The sequence below is a fragment of the Daktulosphaira vitifoliae genome, unplaced genomic scaffold, assembly GCF_025091365.1.
Source record: "Daktulosphaira vitifoliae isolate Bord-2020 unplaced genomic scaffold, ASM2509136v1 Scaffold_1, whole genome shotgun sequence".
Lineage (NCBI taxonomy): Eukaryota > Metazoa > Arthropoda > Insecta > Hemiptera > Phylloxeridae > Daktulosphaira > Daktulosphaira vitifoliae.
The window spans coordinates 88,270,506-88,292,413 of record NW_026099572.1 but is presented as its reverse complement, the minus strand read 5'-3'; the positions used below and the strand labels follow the sequence as shown (position 1 = coordinate 88,292,413).

General features: G+C 25.1%; 4 protein-coding genes across 10 annotated transcripts in view; 2 read left to right on the top strand and 2 right to left on the bottom strand.

Moving 5' to 3' along the window:
• The window catches only part of LOC126894181 (cell adhesion molecule Dscam2-like), a 52,972-nt gene extending 47,449 nt beyond the window's left edge, over positions 1 to 5,523 (top strand). For 6 of the 7 annotated variants that reach the window (XM_050664996.1, XM_050664997.1, XM_050664999.1 and 3 more), the window contains 5 exons: positions 4 to 413; positions 950 to 1,249; positions 2,243 to 2,381; positions 3,968 to 4,242; positions 4,639 to 5,523. In XM_050664996.1, coding sequence (XP_050520953.1) covers positions 4 to 413; positions 950 to 1,249; positions 2,243 to 2,381; positions 3,968 to 4,242; positions 4,639 to 4,790 — 1,276 coding nt within the window. In that variant the 3' untranslated portion in view covers positions 4,791 to 5,523. The remainder of the gene's footprint in view (positions 1 to 3; positions 414 to 949; positions 1,250 to 2,242; positions 2,382 to 3,967; positions 4,243 to 4,638) is intronic. The other variant, XM_050665001.1, reaches the window with a different exon arrangement.
• A 357-nt stretch (positions 5,524 to 5,880) lies between these two features.
• On the bottom strand, positions 5,881 to 10,325 carry LOC126894191 (SH3 domain-binding protein 5 homolog). The gene is made up of 8 exons (XM_050665018.1): positions 10,060 to 10,325; positions 9,934 to 9,996; positions 9,679 to 9,856; positions 7,316 to 7,434; positions 7,178 to 7,261; positions 6,879 to 7,100; positions 6,532 to 6,759; positions 5,881 to 6,465 (listed from the first exon to the last, which is right to left on the bottom strand). Exons 1-8 carry the CDS (start codon positions 10,141 to 10,143, stop codon positions 6,268 to 6,270), a joined length of 1,176 nt encoding a protein of 391 aa, XP_050520975.1. The 5' UTR covers positions 10,144 to 10,325; the 3' UTR covers positions 5,881 to 6,267.
• On the top strand, positions 8,794 to 17,412 carry LOC126894189 (sodium/hydrogen exchanger 9B2-like). Its single transcript, XM_050665016.1, has 11 exons — positions 8,794 to 8,879; positions 11,030 to 11,091; positions 14,136 to 14,208; positions 14,738 to 15,028; positions 15,085 to 15,267; positions 15,471 to 15,643; positions 15,707 to 15,813; positions 15,917 to 16,075; positions 16,179 to 16,322; positions 16,900 to 17,001; positions 17,079 to 17,412. The coding sequence occupies exons 2-11, from the start codon at positions 11,073 to 11,075 to the stop codon at positions 17,250 to 17,252; spliced, it is 1,425 nt and encodes a 474-aa protein (XP_050520973.1). The 5' UTR covers positions 8,794 to 8,879; positions 11,030 to 11,072; the 3' UTR covers positions 17,253 to 17,412.
• On the bottom strand, positions 15,701 to 20,859 carry LOC126894194 (uncharacterized). The gene is made up of 6 exons (XM_050665025.1): positions 20,353 to 20,859; positions 20,227 to 20,289; positions 19,036 to 19,440; positions 18,745 to 18,951; positions 18,555 to 18,657; positions 15,701 to 16,050 (listed from the first exon to the last, which is right to left on the bottom strand). Exons 1-5 carry the CDS (start codon positions 20,671 to 20,673, stop codon positions 18,571 to 18,573), a joined length of 1,083 nt encoding a protein of 360 aa, XP_050520982.1. The 5' UTR covers positions 20,674 to 20,859; the 3' UTR covers positions 15,701 to 16,050; positions 18,555 to 18,570.
• Between the last annotated feature and the right edge of the window lie 1,049 nt (positions 20,860 to 21,908).

Genomic DNA, 21,908 nt, shown 5'->3' with positions numbered 1-21,908 from the left:
TAGAGTTTTAACAGACGGTAGTCTAATGATCGGACCTATAAATGACAGTTCTTATGAAGGTAACTATACTTGTCATGTAGAAAATATTTTCGGAAGGGATCAAGTATCTTATATGGTCCACGTTCTTTACCCGCCGGAGCCTCCTGAATTTTACGTTGAGTCTATTTCAACAGAAGTCATATTAGTACAATGGAGACCGATAAAACAATTTGACATTGTTACTACCGCATATACACTGAATTATAAGTTAAATGATAACCCACCTGAAAAAGTGGACATTGACTCGGATAATTTAACATACTATATCAGAAGACTGAAATGTGGATCGAAATACAGCGTATCGATGCAAACTGTAAATACAGTAGGCATCAGTAGATTTAGCCAAGTAAAAGAAGTGTTAACTAAAGGTGGAGGTAATTAAATGCGTAATAAAAATTGAATTTTCTCATTTTAAATTACACAATTTTAAATAGTTTAATTACAATTTTTAACGTAAATGTATCCCTGAACTCTAAAAAATTAATACTATCTATAGTTTTATTTATTAACCCATTAGTCCACGTTGCACCAATGAAACAATTTTTAAGTTATTTTTTCTTAATTGTATTATTCAACTAAATTACTTTTTAACAATTTCACACAAAATAATATACATAGTTCATCCTAACCGTTGCGTATACACAACACTTTATTGTAAAACAAAAACTAAAAAAATATATTTTTTTTTTACTTAATAAATTGTTATATGAATATATACTAAAGTAATAAATTACAGCGAAAATATAAAATTAGTTTTTTTCTAACCTTGAAGGCTAATGGGTTAAAACTATAAAATAACAGTTATTGTGTAATTAAATAATATTGTGGATAATATTACAGTTATTATAATATTAATAACTGTACAAAAAACCATATACTCATGAAGAAAAAATTAATTAATTTTTAACAGTTCCTGATATACCAGACAAAGATACTGTTCTTGCAATTAATTCGACTAGTTTGACATTCACATTTAGTACATGGCCCATTAATCTGTGTTCTATTCATTCATTTACATGTCATTATACATTAATTAATGAAGAAAATGCTGGTATTTGGATCAAAATGTCAAAACAAAAATTAACCAGCGATACCTTCACTATAAGCCACTTAAAACCAGCTACAGTTTATACAGTACGAATGATTGTTCATACAGAAGCTGGGGACAGAACATGGGAACACACTTTAGCAACTAGAACATTATCTGGAGGTGATATTAGAAATTAGATCTATTATAGATGTCTTAAAAATGTAAAATAAATTGACAAAAATATTGTTTTGTATAAAATTATTTAAACAACACTGTTGTTTACTCAAATATCATGAATATTTCACTTTAAATCGATGCCTTTAAATCGGATTCACTGTAAATTGAAATTAGTTTTCTGAAATCCGATTAAAACCGTTTTTATCTAATTTTTTTAACAGAAATCAAAATTAAAGCCCAAACTGCAAACAAATAAATCAAATGGCTTCAGTCGCTGCTTGCATTAAAGGTCACAATAATTTTTTGCTTAAAAAAGTACAAGAATCGTAAAAACTAAATTTTTTTTAAGTTAATCAATTAAAATTTCTGTGTATATGTTTTTTTAAAGAAAAAAAACGAATTATATCTGTCAGTCAAGGAACTGGAAGAAATTTTAGTATTTCTGTTCAAGTGGAGCTTTTTTTCAAAAAAGAGAACTTTTTTTAATAAATAATTCTAAATTAGGTGAGGCCATTACTCATATAGCCCCTTATATCCAAGTCTGATCTTAGTATAAGAATATCGAATTTATTCAGCTTGCAGAGTAAAACAGTTCTTCTTGTGCTCCCTAATTCAATTTCTGCTTTGAAAAGGCTATCTATATTTCGCGTCAAATCTAAACATTTTTATTTTAATAAGTTTCTCGGTCTACCAAAAAAATACGGTTACCTATGCATTTAAGAATTAATTTTGTATACACAATGCAATTTTATAATACATTTTATAAATTAAGAACAAATATAGTTCTAAATAACACGTAACCTTAATCTTACAACATATTTAATTTTATATTATAAAATGAAACAAAAAAACTAAGCAGTACAATAAAAATTTGCAATACAAAATTATTATCTTAACTTGTTATTACAAAAAATTTGTTTTTATTTAACATACAAATAACTTTTTAGGTATTATTGAGAATATAATAAAAAAATTAAAATATGTTATATGATTTAGATATAGTTCAAATTCAATCAAACAATAAATATGACATTATTCAAAGTATTGCTCAGTTACACAAGTATGTACCTGTAGCATCTGCTCTTATATGTTTAGTATCGTTTTGTGTATGCATTTGCGTGGTTATCAAACGAAGGTAAATTTTTTAATTAATTTAAACAAAATTAATGTATATAGTTCACTTGCTCAATTGATTAAGCAAAAAAACAAGGAATAAAGTTAGCCCTTGTTTTTGTTTGATAATGGTATTCGAACAAAAAAATAATACATTATCTGTTGTGTACAATTAATTGGGTAATTGTGTACTGCCAACAATGACATTGAACTTAGCAAGTTTAATTAAAAAGATCATATACAATTAAACTATTATATTTAATCAAATAGACATAATATAATCAGGAACCTAAATTTATGTGCACGAACACTTAGATTATTTGTTTAAGATTAGATAATATTATCATTAATAAATTATGTCAATAATTCAATCTGAAATTATGATACCATAATTTAGTGGTATTTTCATACCACTAAAGATACAACTAATATATAAAATACCAGCATCAACTAATAATTTTATTTAGAAAAAAATTTATACTATTATTCTAAGCCACACTTTTTATAAAATTTAAAAATTAATTTTTTTTATAATTATTATTGTTTTAATAATATTACACTACAAAAACAAAAATCAACATATTTTCAGTTCTTAGCTAAAAAAAATATTTTCGTAACACACTACTTAACTTTTAACTGCTTAATAGATAAATCTAACAAATTTTTCTAAGCATCAATAGATAATGTTAAGTGGAAACAAAAAAAATGTTTTCACGGCCACTTTTAATAAATGAAATTACCAATTATATTAAATTGATAAATAAAACATTTTCGACTATAAAATTTTAAAGCCTACTTTGTAAGAAAAGATCCAAAAATTTTCATATGTCAGTATATTTTTAATTTTACACACAAGTAGTGTAATTTTGATATTAAGTATTAAATTCGTACTCAAATGTCAATTTTATTACTATTTATCAAACATTTTTCTTACATACTATGTGTAAATTAAACCTACAATAAGTATATGTGAAAATTTGAACATTTTTGGAAGAGTATAATATATATTACTAAAAAGATAGTGTACTTATTAATAATACATTATATATACATTTAAATATAAGTATAAGTAATAAAAAATTATCATTCTACCAAAAATATGTTTCTGTGCGTAAAAGTAACCAATAGTTTCAAAAATAATTTTTATTTTGGGCAATGTAAAAGAAAACATCTCCTCCATTTATTAATATTAAATTTAACTGTATAATTACAATGTAGAACATTTTTGGCAATAACATTAACTCCAGGGGTGCTCAAAATATGTATTTGATAGTGACAATCTTCAGGAAATTAGTGTCTTTGTTTAATTTATTATATTTAAAATTGTCATATATTACCCTGTTTTACTCCCTCCGTAAATTCACCCTTGGTCTACCTTGGTTTTGCACCTTCTAAATCATAAATTTTTCTTAAAATTGAAATTATAGCAATTGACATTAACTATTTAAAGAAAAAAATTAATTTATTGAATACTCTTTTGGTTGAACTCAAATTATTTTAAAAAATAATAAACTGATCCTAATATTAAATATGTATAAGTTCTGTACATAGATTATAAAACTAAATGATAAGTTATTTTGTAGTAAATCATATATGTATTTACAATAGGAAAAAAGAATCGCAATATTTGAGAGGTAGTCCGATAGAAAGAGAATCGAGTGTTGAGTTAGAAAAGCAAATTGAATTTACATCTTTTACGATGAGAAATAGAGGATCTTCATTAAATAAATCTGATGAAAAAACAATCGAATACGAAGTAAGCCCATACGCTACATTCAATGTAATCCAAACAACGGCACCATCAATTTCCAAGACGTCTTCTTGTCATCGAACACTTAGCCAAAGTGATTGCTATGAAATGCCTGATCAAATGAATACTTATGGTACAAATTCTATAAAATCAAGTCTATTTCGATTAATATAATCTGTTTAAATAAATTTTCAATTAAAAAATGTATTAAAATTAGTTTATTGCATAAAATATAATATGTTAATTGAACAATGTGCAACGTACAAAATAAAAATGTTGCATTAATATGATATTGTATTGGTTGGATTTGTGTCCAATTTTTACAAAAGATGTTTTAGCTTCAATACGATGCTAAAAAGGAACCCAGATAGCAACTTTCAAAAATAATGTTATTGTAATTTTAAGATTTGTCCGTTTTCTACTATGCATTAATTTAAAGATAAATTACAATACTATAATTGTTTTATAAAATTAAGAATTAAAATTTCATTTTTATAAAAATGTATAACTATTTTTTTTCATTTAATAGAAGTTTCTTACATATCCAATAAACAAACATTCCCGGTATCAACTAAATTATGTAGAAGGACAATGTCACCCGTACACTTCATAGAAGATTTAAATAATGCATCGTACCACAATAAGATGACGTCAATAAGAAAACAAGGATTAGACATTTAATGAAACGTTTAATACAGACATTAGAAAAGGCGCTATCCTCACACTAAAACAGAAAAATCATCAAATATCCTTGTAATAAAAATATTAAATATTGTGCTTTACAATAATTATACATTATCTAGAAATAAACACCAATAAGTATAAGACACAGTTATAACAGTTTGCATTGTATGATGTTAGAGTTTTATATATTTTATTTAAGCTAAAATAAGAACTTAATTTATCAAAGTACATTTTTTGAAATAAGTCGTTTAATATCAAAAGAAAAGTAAGACTAAAAAATTTCTCTAATTTAAATTTATTTCGACTATCACTTATAAATTGAGCAATCAAAATTTAGAAGAATAATATAAGATGTACATTTTCTTTGCTATTGGCCAGCTCAATTAAATTAGTTTAATTATGTACCATAAACACAAATTCATGATTAAATTTTAAGGAAGGACAAAATCTTAAATTTCACTTAACATTAAAATGTTTAAAGGTCAATCAAAACTTTCCATCTAATTACAATTTTTTTTAACACATTTTTCCTTGAAAATTATAAAATCATAGTGAGATGTTATAATATGTATTATGTACAGTAGCCACCGGTGCCATCAATGATGTGCATTAATATTACAATTGTGTAATCTGAAAATAAAATATGACAAATCATATTGTTTTAAATCAGATTTAAGGAAAATACACAGAATTTATAATTGAGATTCAAATTGTGTACAAATTATAGAAACAGAACATTTTGTATATTATTTTTGTTTTAATGTTTTTATAATTTATAATTTTATTATTATATTATTCTTCTATAAATTGTAATAAATATTTATGAATTTTAATATTAACAATGTTAAAATTAGTTGAAAAAAATTAAAACTACATTTTTTTTTACAAAACATAAAATATAAAATAAAATAAAGATATCAAATTGATTCATAGTATAGATAGACATATTGCTATTAAATTGCAATCAAGTATTTTGAGATTGTAAAATAAATCTTAATTGACTGTGCTACAACAAAATAATAATCACATTATTTAAAAAATTTAATAATTAATTAACTAAATTAATATTACGTAAAAAAGAGTTTAGTATTGCTTTTCTAGAAGTATAAATAATTTTGAATTTAAACAGCCAATTCTACTAATTTACATAAAATAATATATTTAATAAATATATTTAAGGAAACAAAACAATTTGGTTTTATTAAATATAAAAAATATTAAGATAAAATACTAAACTACCAAGTTACATTTTCTATATGGAAATAAAAACTGGTGGGATACAGTATGTATGTATTGTAAATTGTTAATAATATTATAACTATAATTTAATGGAACATGTCACTTCTATTGATAATAAGTTGAAGTTGACCATTTTAAACAATTTTCATCAAACTATATAGCTTCAGATTTCACTTTTTTTTATAGCTTGAACACATAAAAGTCTCCAATTTTATTTGATTTTTACCAACTATTTTTAAACAGGTGACTGCTGATGAGATTTTTCACATTCTTGTTTTAACATCATTCTATCAAGTTTATCAACAGTAGCATTCAATTCACTTTCCCAACCTTTACGATCTTCTACACCTTCAACATCTTCACTTCTTTTATTTTCTACCATTAATGGTTTTGTTGCAAGATCTCTTACTTTTTGTCTTAACTGCTCTAACTCCTGATAAAATAAATAAAAAAATTATAATATTTTGTTTCATGTAAAAATAATTACTGAAATATGTACCATAGTGACTTCACTATCTTCATCAAAATCAAGCTCATCTGCATCACTTAGAATTGAACATGTATCTATTGATAGACTTCCCAGACTTCTAGAATCACATTTGTCTAAATTCCATTCTAAATTAATATCCTCCATACAATCTGATTCTTTTTTGATATTTATTTCTTGCCAACTATTAGCTATTGATGAAACCTCAGCACCAACACCAGGTTCTCTAGGTCCTTGTTCCTTTAGTTACATAAAAAATATATTAACTTAAAATTTATCTAAATATATATAAGGTAAAATTGAATTAAATTAAAAATATTAATCAACAATAATTTTATCAATGCACCAAATATATTTACCATTATTTTATTATTTTGTCTCTGAATATGAATTTCTTCAGAAATCTGTTCCAACCTATGAAGACAAGCAGAATATTCTTGTTTTGCTTGCTGTACAGCATATCGAATTTGAATAATGGTATCTTTTTGAGCAGCAAGTTGGCCTTCACAAAGATATTTTTCTTCAAAATAAGGTCGAGATTTGATGATACTTCGCTTAACTTTTTGTTCAAGTATTTGAACCTAAAAAATTTAAAAAAATATTTGTATATTATTACTAGATATCATGAGTAAAAATCAAGCATAAAATTCATACTTACTTTTTGTTCTGCTGCTTGATAAAGAGCAGCCTTTCTTTGATGTTCACGTCCACTTTCAGTCTTTTGATTTTCTGCTTCAGTTACCTAAAAATTTTTTTATAATATCCAATTCAAAGTATTAACAAATATTTTATTTACTTTTAAAATAGCATTATTTAACATTTCTTGCCAGGCACTATCAAACTTCCATTCATGTTGTTTACTTAAAAACCGTGCTTCTGCCAAAGCTACCGTTTCTTTTGCTGCTTGATGAATTTCTAAAAAATTATTCTTTATCAATATTCATGGATTGACATAACATAACATAATTAAAATATAATATTTAATACTCTTAGTTTCCATGAAGTATTAAGATAAAATAACTAAAGTTTTATTATATGTTGATACACAAAATAAAACACTGAAATAATCTTTAGACTGCTATTCATATAGTAAAAAGATGCATCAATCTACTATTTTTTCAATACTACAAAATTTGGTATATTGAGAAAACAGTTTTAAATAACAGGTTAGCAATCGATATTATAAAGTTTATAAGAATTATAACATAAAGTAAAACATAACAGTATTGAAGAATAGATAACAAACATCTATAGTCACTATAGATGTTTGTTCATTTCAACATTCTGTTGTGAGTATCAAATAAATAGAACCTAATTTATAATGTATTATGTAAACATTGTGTCTATCCTACCAACTGATATTGTTTTATGATGAGTTGTTTGCAATTTTATTTTTAAAAAATGGAACAATTTTTCTACATAGTCACACAAAGATAACAAATAAGATTTATGATAATTAATGAAATAAATGATGGGACGATAGTAATATTACTATATTTTTCACTTCAGTTTAAGTATTTATTGAAACGACGATACATTTTATGGAAAAAAATTGTAGAAATAAAACTAGTATTTAACATGTGAAGATTGTGTTACATTTGATATTATAGTATAAACACAAATCAACAAAATTTACAAACTTTAAAATGTTTCAGAAATTCAACTATAAATTTTAAGAGATTTTTCAACCAACTTTTTTTCTAATAATTCATTTTATCAAAAGACTATTTAAATTTTATTTTAATCATTTCTAGTAATTAAAAAATATATATATACATGATATTATTATAGTCTATACTTTAAGAAGATTAAAAAAAAAGAAAGTAACATAAAATATTGAGTGGATCAAAAGTTATAGGATTTATTAAAACAGGCTGTGACATTCTATATACCTCTGTAACTTTTTAAATAGTTTAAACAATTTTTTTTTAATTCACATAGATACCAACAGTAACAAAAACATTTCATAATTCCATATGTATATTTTTCCCTTTTATAAAACACAAATTTTCTTGCATAAAGCTTACTTAAATAATAAAAATGTACATGTATATGAAAACAAAAATGCTCAATAATATGTCTTAATGATGAAAAACTATTATAATTAATGTTAAAATTTGTGTTTTAGTATAAAATATAAACATTTCATTCCACTACAATGAAAACTTTCTCAATAATGCTTAAATATTAGTAAACTGTAAGTATATTTTGATAAGATTAAATAAAAACACTCATCTAGTGCTTAAATAAGATAATAGTGTTTTTATAAAGTATGTATGTATCTATTATAGTGGTAAATGTAATGGCTCTTGCTGACAAAAATCAATTGGATTTATAGTGTGAACCTGCCATAGATACTGGTAAGCATACAATATTTTAAAATAACTATTGCTGACTATATTAATTTTAAATCATGTCTTGTTACTAAAATTTTGTAACTCTTATACAATATAAAATATATAACAATAGTTCAACAGTAAATTATATTATTATACCTTAAAAAAAAACTAATATTAAAGTTAGTGATTTCCTCTGTGAAAAATTAAAGAAGTTTTTAAGTGATAGAATTAAGTTTAAATAAGATAAAATGAATTTTATAAAATTTATTTCAGAATATTACCATTTTTTAAAAATCAAATTTTTAAAGTATGTAAAAATATTTTGCTACATTAATAATAATACAAAATGTTTACATTTTCCTAATTTTGTAAGAGAACTAAAAAAATAAACATACCCTTAATCAATAGTTGCATAGTAGTAATTTATAAATTTAAAATTTTGTAAAGGTTTTGTACATTTTAAATCATAAAAATTAATAATTATAATAAATTTGGCCTGAATAATGTTATTATTAATTTTTGATTCTAGCTCAGTAGGTAATGCACTGGGTTATATAGGTTTTCGTGTACCACTGGTACAAGCAATAACTTTTAGAGAGGATACTAAATATCATTAAAAAATAATAAATAAATTTATAAAAATAGTATAATAACAAAATATTTTAGTGTTAATATCTCATTCTTTGATCACATGTATAATTAGTTTCATTAGTACAGTAAAATATAAGCTTATTAAAGAAGTTAATTTTTTAAAATAAATATAAATCATTTAGTATTTAAATATGTACTTATTGCTTATGTATAAATATATATATATTACCATTAGCTCTTTGGTACTTAACAGCAGCAATTTGACACTGTTGTTGTGCTTGCTTTGATACATTAAGTGCATCATAAAAGGGACGTGCCTTATCAATACATGAACCAAGTTTGCGAGCCCTGATTTTTAGTCGTCTAGATGCTTCTGCCATTAACATTCTAAAAGTTGTATTTGCTTCCTATAATAGATAATCATTTTAAAATATTTATATCAGATAAAATATCTGAATAGTTGAATAAATGTATTACTACTTACATCTAATTCTATTTCAAGTTTATTTATATTGTCTGTTGCATTATTTAACTTTTCTAACTCCAACTACAACATTTTTAAATATTACCTTACTAAAAAAAAAAAACTCATAAATTATTAAATTTTTACTTGTATTCTGGGATCTAAACTATCATCTTCTTTATATTTGGATGGCCCATTATCCTGAGTAATATGCCCATCTGTGGCTTCCATTGTTTATACCGTACGGGTATTCATACACCATTCAATCCATCATAATTGTTCTATCTACACATCTACAAATGAAGTAAAAAAACACATATAATTAACGGATAATTATTAGAAAAAAAATTATTTTTTAAGGAGATTGAAAAATGTATTTCCTAATTGTCTTTTGTGATACTATGATAATAAAATAATAAGTATGAGATAACAACAGTTATCAATAGTAGTAACAATAGTTAACAAAATTAATGATCAAGATCAAATATGTGATTACCAATCCACATTACACAAATGTAATAATTTATTAGTAAATTTAAATGTAATTCAACGAATAACAAGTACATTACGTTTACATAAAAACATTAATTGAAGTATTACTATTGAAATAAATTGTTGAACCAAAGCGAATGATGCGAAATAATAAATAATTTTCAAAAAGACTAAATATTTGACCAGGAATTTTACAAAATAATTCTTAGAAAAATGTATAGTTGTGTTTGAATAATATTTAAAATATTCTTAATAAAATCTTGAAAGACTTATTTTAAAATTTCACGATCACATAGAAGACCCTTTGCATAAAAAGCTTTTAGATAAATTCAATTTCTGTTAAAAACCACCTATACTATTATTCACGGAAATAAATATCTAATGTATAAAACTCAATTTTTTTTTAGTACATGCTTAAATCTAATTTATATATAAACCATTATTATATTTAATATATTTATCACTCTTCATAGGTATCACACAAGAGTGTTTTCCATATGAAAGCTAATTTTTTTCTGCAATAAAAATTACCAAAAAGCAGGATTTCTCATTTTAATTCAATAGATGACAAGTTTTATGTTATTAGTATTTTAGTGCTAATAGTATTTTATTGCTTGTTTTTTAGATAATTGCTTTTAGAGTTCTTGAGTTTTGATAATAACAAAAAAATGGACAAACCTATTTTAGGTAAGAATACTTAGAATATCAATTAATACATTAGTACTAAGGACTCCGTTATCATAATATACTCGCCTTTATCAAGGACAGTTATTTAATAAAAGATAAGATATTTGCATTCTTGTAAACTAACAAATAATTATTTTTAATATTATGTCATAATTTTATTTTTATTCTAATTTATCTACAAAATTTACATACAAAGTTACCACAATTGAGGGATAACTACTCTTAATACGCAGTATAATCCATTTATCATCCACTCAATTATTTGCAAAATAAAAATAATTTGAGAAATTATCAATTATAATTAATAAATCAAGAAATATATGTAACTCAATAAGAATTGAAAAAAGTATTTAAGAATTGTTAAGTACTTTTTGGTGCATCTTCTCTATTTTACAAGGGTGTCAACTTTATTTTTAAGACAACATACATAATTATAAAATAAAAAATAATCTAATTAAGATATGACTGGTCCATAAGTTTAGGACCAGTATATCAGAAGTTTTTACATCTTTTTTCGTAGGAAGGAGAAAAAGTGTGGCCAAGAAATACCTAACGATAAAAAAGTTGTACCCAACCTTTACCTTCAACCTATATTTTAAAATGCTAACATCCGAATTACTTATCCAAAACTTATGAACCAGTCAGATCTTTATTATATCATTTTTTTTCTTATAAACTAATTAATTATATATGTTATCATAAAAAAAAAGTTGTCACCATAGGGATTGAGAAAATTTAGTTTTCACAATGGACAGTGTTTTGTTAATTTCTTCTTCTTTCGTGTCGTTCAGATCTCGGTAATTCAAAAAGCCACAATTGTTGCCGCGTTATCATTTGCGAGGTGTTCATCTATTAATTCTTTCTTTATCTGGTGGTTTTTATTAGTTGGATCGTAATAAGCCAACTTTTTCTGGATTTAAGTCGTTGTTGCGGAGCATTCTTTCCATGGAGTTGGTGACAGGGATCGTTTTATTGTTTGTGTCGTTCTATCTCTGATGCAGTCTCTCTTCTAACGTCTGGTGGGGCTATTCCTCATAATACTTGTATTTCCTCAACGAGCGTTAGTTTAAGGCATCCAGAGATTATCTTGCATGTCTCGTTCAAAGTAATGTCAACCTTTTTCATGATCTGGCCCATACGTGGTAAGCATATTTGGCTGTTAAAGGACATTAAAATTGTAGTCGCTTGTTATCTCGTACATTTATTTGAAAAGAATTCTATGGTTAATCGCATCATATGCCGCTGTTGGTCTATGAATGTTGCCCCAGTCACCATTTTCAATACTTTGCGTCAGATTCAGTATCTATGTCGCTGGTTTCTGTACGACTTGGTACATCTCTTGTAAGATGTCGCTTTTAGTGTTTGAAAATCCTTCGATATTTATTGAAATCGTTATGAGGGTTGGTCCTGAAAAGGACCGTGATAGTGTATAAGGTATGTTTTTGATTAAATAATAATAACACGGCGGTTAATTATTGATTACAATATATTTTGAGTTGGTAATACAAATAGTTGAATGTCGCAGAAAAAATTAATCCGGTTTCCGTGAAGAAGTGAAGTTCCATCGCCGAACCGGTTGCCGACAGCGGCGATCGACCGCCATAGCGCGACCTATCGGACGAGGAGAGGCAGCTATGTCGCAGTCGCCATCCGGCGGTAAAACCGGAAGTGCACGGCGACCGCGTTAACAGTTTTAGGTTCTTTAGCGGGGTTGACATAAATAAGGCAGTTATAGTTGAGACTATTTATAGATAAATAAGATCTGTTCGGAGATGGTAAGATTGGTTAGCAATAAAATCTTGTATAGAAATATCGCTATGTAGGGAGCCGTGTGTAGGCTCTTACCAACCTCCCCGTTTTGTTAATTATATTGCACTATAATTAAAAGATAGTCAAATATCGATGATATTTGAAATTTTTATAGTATAAGGCAGGGTATAATAGAGAGGTTAAACTTATACGATATTTCCTGATTTCTATGAACTGGTTTAAAATCTAAAATTTGCGTGAGAACTACTTCAATATCTAGCATGATATTACAAAATAATTTTAATCGTCTCTTTTATTTTCTAAGAGACAAAATATAAGTTTTCCTAAAAATTGTCATCTTTGTCACTTTCTCCAGTTATAGAGTAAGATGACAATTGAGAATTTTTGTTTGGAGGGGAAGGTGAACAATTTTCTAATTGATATAATCCCCAAAAACCAAGACCCTAATTATACCGCTGATGTGTTGTTATATAAGATTGATTTTGAGAAATACTGAATTCGTCATTTAATTTTATTTGCCATCTTATCCTATAAGTTCAATTATTTATTATTCTATATATAAATATACGAGAAACTTGTTTAAAAGTTTACTTAAACTTAATATAAATGATAAAAAAAAAACACATAATGTGACTCTTTTAGAAGGTTGAAACTGATTACCTTTAAACTACGGCTATTTCAAGATACTACCCTCTTGCTTCCATGGTGCAATATAATAGAGAAAAATTATGTGGGAGTTTGATTAATGTATTCAGGTTATTGAATTTTCTTGTCCGACACTTTTTGTAACCATAAGTATAACTTAAGAGACTAAATCTCTAGTTTTCACGGTCGTAAAAAGTAGAGGTTTTTCGGGTAATAAATATAATTATACAAACCGATTACCAAATAAAAAAAATGGTATAGGTGATATGAGTATGAGTCCTAAAATACCTGGAACATCTAGTAAAGACCATTTCTAAAGCAAAGAAAAATTCTTATTATTATCAATCGATTGTATTCACATGACTAAAAAGTTTGAAAAATAATAATCTTAATTATTTAACAAAAAATTTTATTTTTTTAAAAAGTGTACTCCATTTTGAAGAACGAAGGTAATTTAATTTTTTTATTTTGAACATTACTCCTATAGGTTCTAAACAACCTGTTGGATACTTGAATCCTGCTTGACTTTTAATTATTTTTCAATGATTCTATTATTTTGTTTTTAAAATACAACACAGTTTTGAATACTTACTTAACTTCGCATTGAAATTAAATTTATTAATTTTAAGGAAAAGAATGCCAGAATTATTCTTCTGTAGTTAATGATTACGCCATTGTCGAAAATATTACTCCATCGTCTTGGTAAGTGATTAAATCAATGATAAATATAATTTTTTTATATATAACAGCTAATAGAATAATTGTATAAACAAAGTAATGCAATCTCAACATACTCTTCTTGAGTGAACTATTTAAGTATATGCGTTGGTCAATTACAATTAAAACTATAATGAAGCAATAGAAAAAATAAGTGCATAAAACTGAAATTTTAAAAGTACACGATGAAAATAATTATATGGTAAAGATGTATTTTAGGGGGTAATAAAAAATGTATTATGTACATCTCCTAAGACAAAGCCCTGAGAACAGCACTTGTGTATACTATTATTGAATTTGGACGACTTTTTTAGGCAGGTTGGTTTTTTTTCGTTAATATGAATGTTTATGAGTATGAGTGTTTATTTACAAAAAAAATAATGTACATGGTTATGATTGAGTTCAATTTTTCCTTGAATGTGTTCAAATGCTGTTTAAAATACTTATTTATTAGAATTTAACTAATATAAATAATTAATAAAATATATACAGTTGTAAATTATGTATGTTTTAGTGAAACTGAATATAGTAATAAGGTAAGATCTGCATTCAATACCTTGACTACTTGTATTTGTATAGTAATAGCATGGACTATGATGTATTTGATATTTGGGAAAAACATGTTACCAGGCTCACAACTAGCATCAGTTTGTTTTCTAGTTGCTAGTTCATGGGCTGCAGGAAAAGTAATTGAACAACTTTATTTACCGCCAATGCTAGGAATGTTGATAGTTGGTGTTGTATTAAGAAACGTAGGTTTTTATGATATAAAAAATGATTTTCAAATATACATAATTATTCTTAGGTAAGCAAAAATGTATAATTTATAAACCCAAATTCTACATAAATGTAAAATTCTAGGGAAGTTGCTCTTACAACACTATTAGTAGAATCAGGATTAAGTTTAGATGGTACTATGCTTAAAAAACTTAGTTTAGTCGTAATTCAATTAGCCATATTACCATGCATTACAGAAACTATAGCTACAGCCGTAGTTACATATTATCTCATAGGATTACCATGGATGTGGGGTCTTCTTTTAGGGTAAAAATTTTTTATTCAGTATAATTTTTTCTATTAAAGATAAAAAAAAACTCAATATAATTTATGAAATATTATATTATATGTATATTTGTTTAACACTGATGATGGTAAGATTGTCCCCAAAATACATTAAAGCATTTTTTTAGTAATTTTTGTGGCTTTTCAGTTAAATATTATATTACAATTTTTTTTTTTTAATATAGATGTGTTTTAAGCCCAGTAAGTTCTGCAGTTATTTTGCCATCTTTATTATCTTTAAAACAACAAGGTCTTGGCGAAGATAAGGGTATTATAACACTAGTTATAGCTGCATGTAGTTTTGATGATATTTTTTGTATTTCTGCATTTGGTGTATGTCTTGGTTTTTTGTTTTCAAGTCTGTATGATTATAGTTTTTAAAAACCCTTCAGTATGTCATAAAAAATAAATAATATTTTAGCAAATTGGACATCTAATATCATACAAGGACCTTTAGAAATTGCAATGGGTCTTTTTTGTGGGATTATTTGGGGAATTGTTGCTGGATTCATACCACATAAGTGTGAAGTAAGAAATTTAAAGTTATGTCATTATTTACATATCTATATATGTATTGTATATAAATTTTCATTAGAAAATATTAATAGAATTGAATTTTTATTGTTTAAAGGAAAATCTGAATATGAAAAGAGCATATGTCATAACAGGTGGAGGAATATTGCTGGTATTTGGCTTTACAGTTGTCGGATATTCAGGTGGTGGTCCTTTAGCAGCTATGACTGCTGCTTTTGTTGCAAATATATGCTGGAAAAATAATAATTCATTTAATGTAAGTAAAAACCAAAGTAGATTGTAGTTTATTTAATACAATTTTGAGTTATATAGTACCTAATTAAGAGTAAACTACACATTTTTAATTATTTATTTAACAGGAAGATGTAGAAAGCATAGTTAACAGTATATGGAATCTACTAGAGCCAATATTATTTGCATCAATTGGTACTGAAATAAATTTAACTGCTTTAAAGTCATCACTGATCATTTCAGCATCTATCCTTCTTTTCATAATATCATGTGTAAGAAAAATGTTTCACCTCATTTGAAAACTAATTTAACTTAATGTATTAAATGAGTATATTATATAATTATATCTTTTACAGTTATGAGTTAGGTTTATAATCTTAGACACAATTTAAATATAAAATTATAAGAGTTCTAATTTAATTTCTCCATTACTTTAAATAATTTTATATGAAAATACATATAATTTTTATTGTTAGATGAGCTTAGCCACCTTAAATCTCACAAATTGCACCTATATTTAAAATACTTTAACAAATGAACACTAAAACTTTAAGGTGTATAGAGTAAAAATTGATACTTGATAATAAAATTATAAAATGTTGGTTTTAACAATAATTTAACAAAAATTTAGGCTGAACAGTAAAAGGGATAATTTTATATCTTCATTTTATAAATAAAAAAATGGTTTTTATTTTTGTTTTTTTAACATTGTGATAGGACATGCATTTTCTAAACCCATCACTGAAAATATATATTATTTTAATAATTCTTTATCAAGTTATATGGCTTGACATTTTTTTTAATGTCTGTTTTAATTCATTATAATAATTTATATTTTGTTTGTTTTAGGTTAGAGTTCTAACATGTTTCTTTGTATTAAAAGATACTAATTTTAACATGCAGGAAAAATTATTTGTGAATATTGCATGGATGCCCAAAGCAACAGTACAAGTAAACTTTTTATATATTTTAAATATTTTTTTAAACTATAAATCTTGAAAATTTATTAATAGTATATTTTTTAATAGGCGGCAATTGGTCCTTTAGCATTAGATATGGCACGTAGATACCATGATTCTAATCAGATTGAATATGCATCAGATGTATTAGCAATCAGTGTACTAGCAATACTTATTACAGCACCAACTGGAGCTATTTTAATGACACTTCTTGGGAATTATTTACTACGAGAAAAATATTGAAGACAACTATTTAAAGTTAAATTGTCTTATGTAACACTAGTCAAGTTTTTTTAAGTTATTTACTAAAATATACAGAACTAGTTAGTTGGTTTTTTATTTTTTTAACTACAACATTTTTATTTATAAATATTTTTGTATAAATAAAATTATTATTAAATCATTTTAGATAGTATCAAACACATTAAGATGATTTTTAATTTTAAGGTTTAATCATGAGGACTGTTCTCAATTAGTTTTGGTCTGTTTATTTATAATATGAAACCCAGTCATTTATTTTTATTGAATCAACTGATATGAGATAACAAATACAAAAAATAGGTTGGTTTGGGATTTTATCAACACTTTTTAGGGAAGTTTTTAAAACAAAAAATTATTTAAAGACAGTTTACTATAGTAAAAAAAATTAAGTCTTCCCCAGAAGGAGTTTCAAATACACACTGGTTACAAATTATACTTTTTTTAAGTGGAGTCTAAAAAATAAATGTTTACATAGAATAACTATTTTAGTAGGGTTACATTAAAAAACCCAAAACAGAATATAGTGAACACCAGTATTGAAACCTGATTAAAATCACTATCAACAAAAATTCTTTCAAATAAATTTGTAGGCTGTATTTATAAGAAGGGATTTTGGATTATGTCAAATACAGCATAAAATCACATTTATAAAAATATATTTCAGTTATAAGTTCTCTAAGAAATAAATTAGTTACTTAAAAAAAACAAAAATATTTTGATATTAATTATAATTAGTTTGAAATTGATATTTAATAATTTAGACCAAATATTATTTAGTTTTTTATTGAAAAGGGGAAAAGTTAAAACTGGATATTTACAGAGTGCTTAAAATTAGGTAAGTCACTCATCTTTCTAGAACCTAGTAAGAATTTTAAATTTTTGCAATTGAAAAAATATTAGGTTTATATAACTCTAAAATAGCATTAAGTTCAAAAATATTTATTTCATTCCTTCAATTTTTTTTATCTGACTGACCGTTTCAGCATTTAAAATACATAGAATGGATATGTAGCATAGTAAGTAAAGCTCAGCTGATGCATTCTGTCACATACTTGTCAATTAACTTTTCAAACAAAAGTTGCTATTTTAATCCTATCTATTCTACCTTATCAGCTTTGATTCGAAGCTAAAAGTTATTTTATTTTTATATTAAATATTTGAGATTTAAATAATAAAAATTATAGTATATAAAAATACTGGATATAAAATAATTATATTCATTGTTTTCTTTATTTTTCTTAGAAACTTTTTATTCATAACAATTACAAATTAAATTATACCTACCTCATAAGTATTAGTGTTAAAATCCATACTTTGCCTGAGTTTGTTTTCTAGTTAGCCTATTTTCAGCCCACATATTTTTGAGTTTCAGCTCATTAGCTTTAGCCTATAAATTTGAAGAATAAATAACAACAATGGAAGTAGCATTTAAATTAAAGGAATATTTTATAAAATTAATTAAACAAATAAAAACCTGTTGAGCTAAGTATGTGATTTGATGTTTTCTTTTAGACTGTCCAGTTACATTTATATCACTATTGACATTTCTACTCTCAGCATACTCTTCAGTCATGTTCTTTTGTAGCCATTGTTGTGATTCTTCTAACACTTGGCTCATGTTAACATTAATAACTTCAACTTGTTTAATTAGATTCTTATCGCGGTCTCCTAGTTGTTTTAACTGAAATAAAAGTTATCACATGCTTAAAAGAAACCAAGTTAATAATGATGAAAAACAAATTAAATCAAACATTTTTAAACACACCGCATTGGAATCTAATGTTAATTTTGTTTCATTATCTTCATATATATCAGATTGAGCATCATTGGGACAATATACAGGACCAAATACTTTGTCATCATTTTCTATAATAGAAGTATCATTTTTAATTTCTGGTACTTCAAATCCATCTATTGGTGCAACATTAGGTATATCATTTAATTTATTTAACCCTAAGAAATCTAAGTCTTCTTCATTATTTTCAACTTCATCTTCCAATTCTGTTGACTTGTTTTCAAAAAGCTTGATTTCTGAAACTGTTTGTTGAGTTTTTACAACAGCGTCAATTTTATGAACAGCAGATCTTGGAACCATTGAAATAATAGATGTAGCTTTTACAGTTTTCTGATTTTTAGGATTTGGCAACATTGAAAATAAACCACATCCATTCTGAAAGTAATTAGTTAAAAAATTATATTTTAAATTGATATTTATAAGCCCTTGAATAGTATTAATTGAATAGTAAATAATAAAACTTGTTCAAAAAAATTATATAATAAATTGGATTGCAATTAGCAAACATTTTGATTAATAGATCAACAACTATGTTGAAAATAATTAAAATTTAACACATATTATTATTTGAGTAGTGATTGATTGGTGTAATATAGGTCATTATTTTGTAAAGCTGAAAGTAAAACATTTTTTTAATGTTTTGATTAATTGTAATTTCCTGAATTATTGTTACTAGACCAAGAAGTAAATATTTATAAACAATTTTTGATTGTATTATTAATGTCGTATTCGTAAAAAGAAGAAAAACAAAATATTTTATTATATAAGACGAAATGGAATGAATTGTAGGGAGGAGAGAGAGAACCTCGGGAGCACAGAAGGTAATCTCATTTCGAATGATACTTTTATGACGATAAGTTTTATTCTTAAAGTTTTATTAGAGCACTGTTTGAAGTGTATCTTTGTTTTGTACTTTTTATATTGTTTAAATATATCTTTTATAACTACATTTGCGTGATTATTGAACTTTTATTACTATAAGTTAGAACAAATAAGATTGTTTCATATTAGATACAACATTGGAGACAAAAAAATAATTATTATTAATTTTTAAGATATTGATTATAATTAATCTATTAACCATTTATAATATTAATGAATATTATTAAAAAATAAAAACTTATAATTTTATTCAAAGAATATTTTTTATTTTTGACTTACATTAGATTGTTTGATAATTTTTCGTTTAGGTTGATAAGTCTCATCATCATCATCATCATTAAACTAAAATACACAAAAAAACTTTGAAAACATTCTAATGCTATAATTATTTTTAAAAAATCATACATCACTCAATGAAGGTATAGTTATTTGCACTTTACCGTCAGATTTAGGTTTAGGTAATACTAATGAAGGAGTTAATGAATTTCCTACTCTTTTATCAAAAACATTATTATATTCTTTTGCTTTTTTATTGTTTGAAGTACTAATATTATCAATTCCTTTTATATCAACATTAAATATTTTGACTTCCTCTTTACATTTTGGTTCGGGTAGTTTTAGAAAAGTTTTATGTTTAGGAGTATTAATATCTATACGATTTTCATCAAATGTGGTTTCTTGATTGTCCTCATCAGAATCACTATACGCATATGAGACAAGAGACATACTAGTAAAAAATAATAAATCCAATTTAATTTAGTAAAAATTTAGTTATAATTATTATAGTTCATTTCTTATAACAACGCATTTAACAATCACATTACTTTATATTTTAACATAAATATTATACAACTTATTAAAACAACTAAGTTGAAAGAAAATCTAAAATATTAATATTTACTTATAAGATTTAATGATATGATGAGGAAACATAACATAACAATAAGTATTGAGCTACCAAATTCTTATCACTGATGATTTGCGGTAACAAAATAGTAACCACATATAAAATTCTTGATAGTATTCAAATTTTCCAAAAGGCACAGTATAATACTAATCATTTACTTAGGTGTTTCGCGTATTGATTAAACATTAAATAAAAACACCGTTTTAGGTAAAAAAGAGAAAAATGATAGACGGTTTATTATTTAATCACTTTTAGAATATTTACAACATATGCATGCACTACATGTATTAACTATAGTGATGGGTCGGTACTCGTGTAATCGGTCCAAAATAACAAGTACATTGGTAAAACAAGTAGGACCGATTACACTTGGTCGTTACACTATTGTTCCGTCGGTACAAAATAAAGTTGATTCCCAAATGTTTACAGTAGTGATCTGAGTACTTGTTCGTGATTGTGTAATTACGACCTACAGTAACTGTCTATTTGGTAAACCGTTAACTAGGCCGCCCTCTTCTTACTTGATGGAAAAATAACGCTATCTCTTGGTTTTTTAATAATCTTAAAAAAACAACTGTTACTAGACCACCAATTTTAAAACTGCTAATGGTATCCATCCACATATTTTAAATTAGTGATGGGCGTAATCGAATTATTAGTAATCCAGAAAATTTCTTGAAATTTTACTCGAAATTAAAATTGTTTATTCTTTTGATAATAATAATCGATTATTAATAATGATTTTGAGTATGTTTCGATTACATTAAATACATTTATAACTTATAACCAAATTATTCAATTAAGTATAAGTAAAGAAATATACATAAGATGTTTTTATAATACTACCTACTAATGTATAATGTATGTATACTATTATTGAAATTTAAAATAGATTAATTCAATTACGAAATTATGATTATTTTACTCATAATCGAAATATCTTGATTATGTCCATCACTAGTTAAAATGTGATTATTCATATTAAAAAATAGTCTTTGGTTTTCTTTTTTATAAGCTAAGCCCCTTTTATGGTCTCTGTTAATTGAATGTAAAA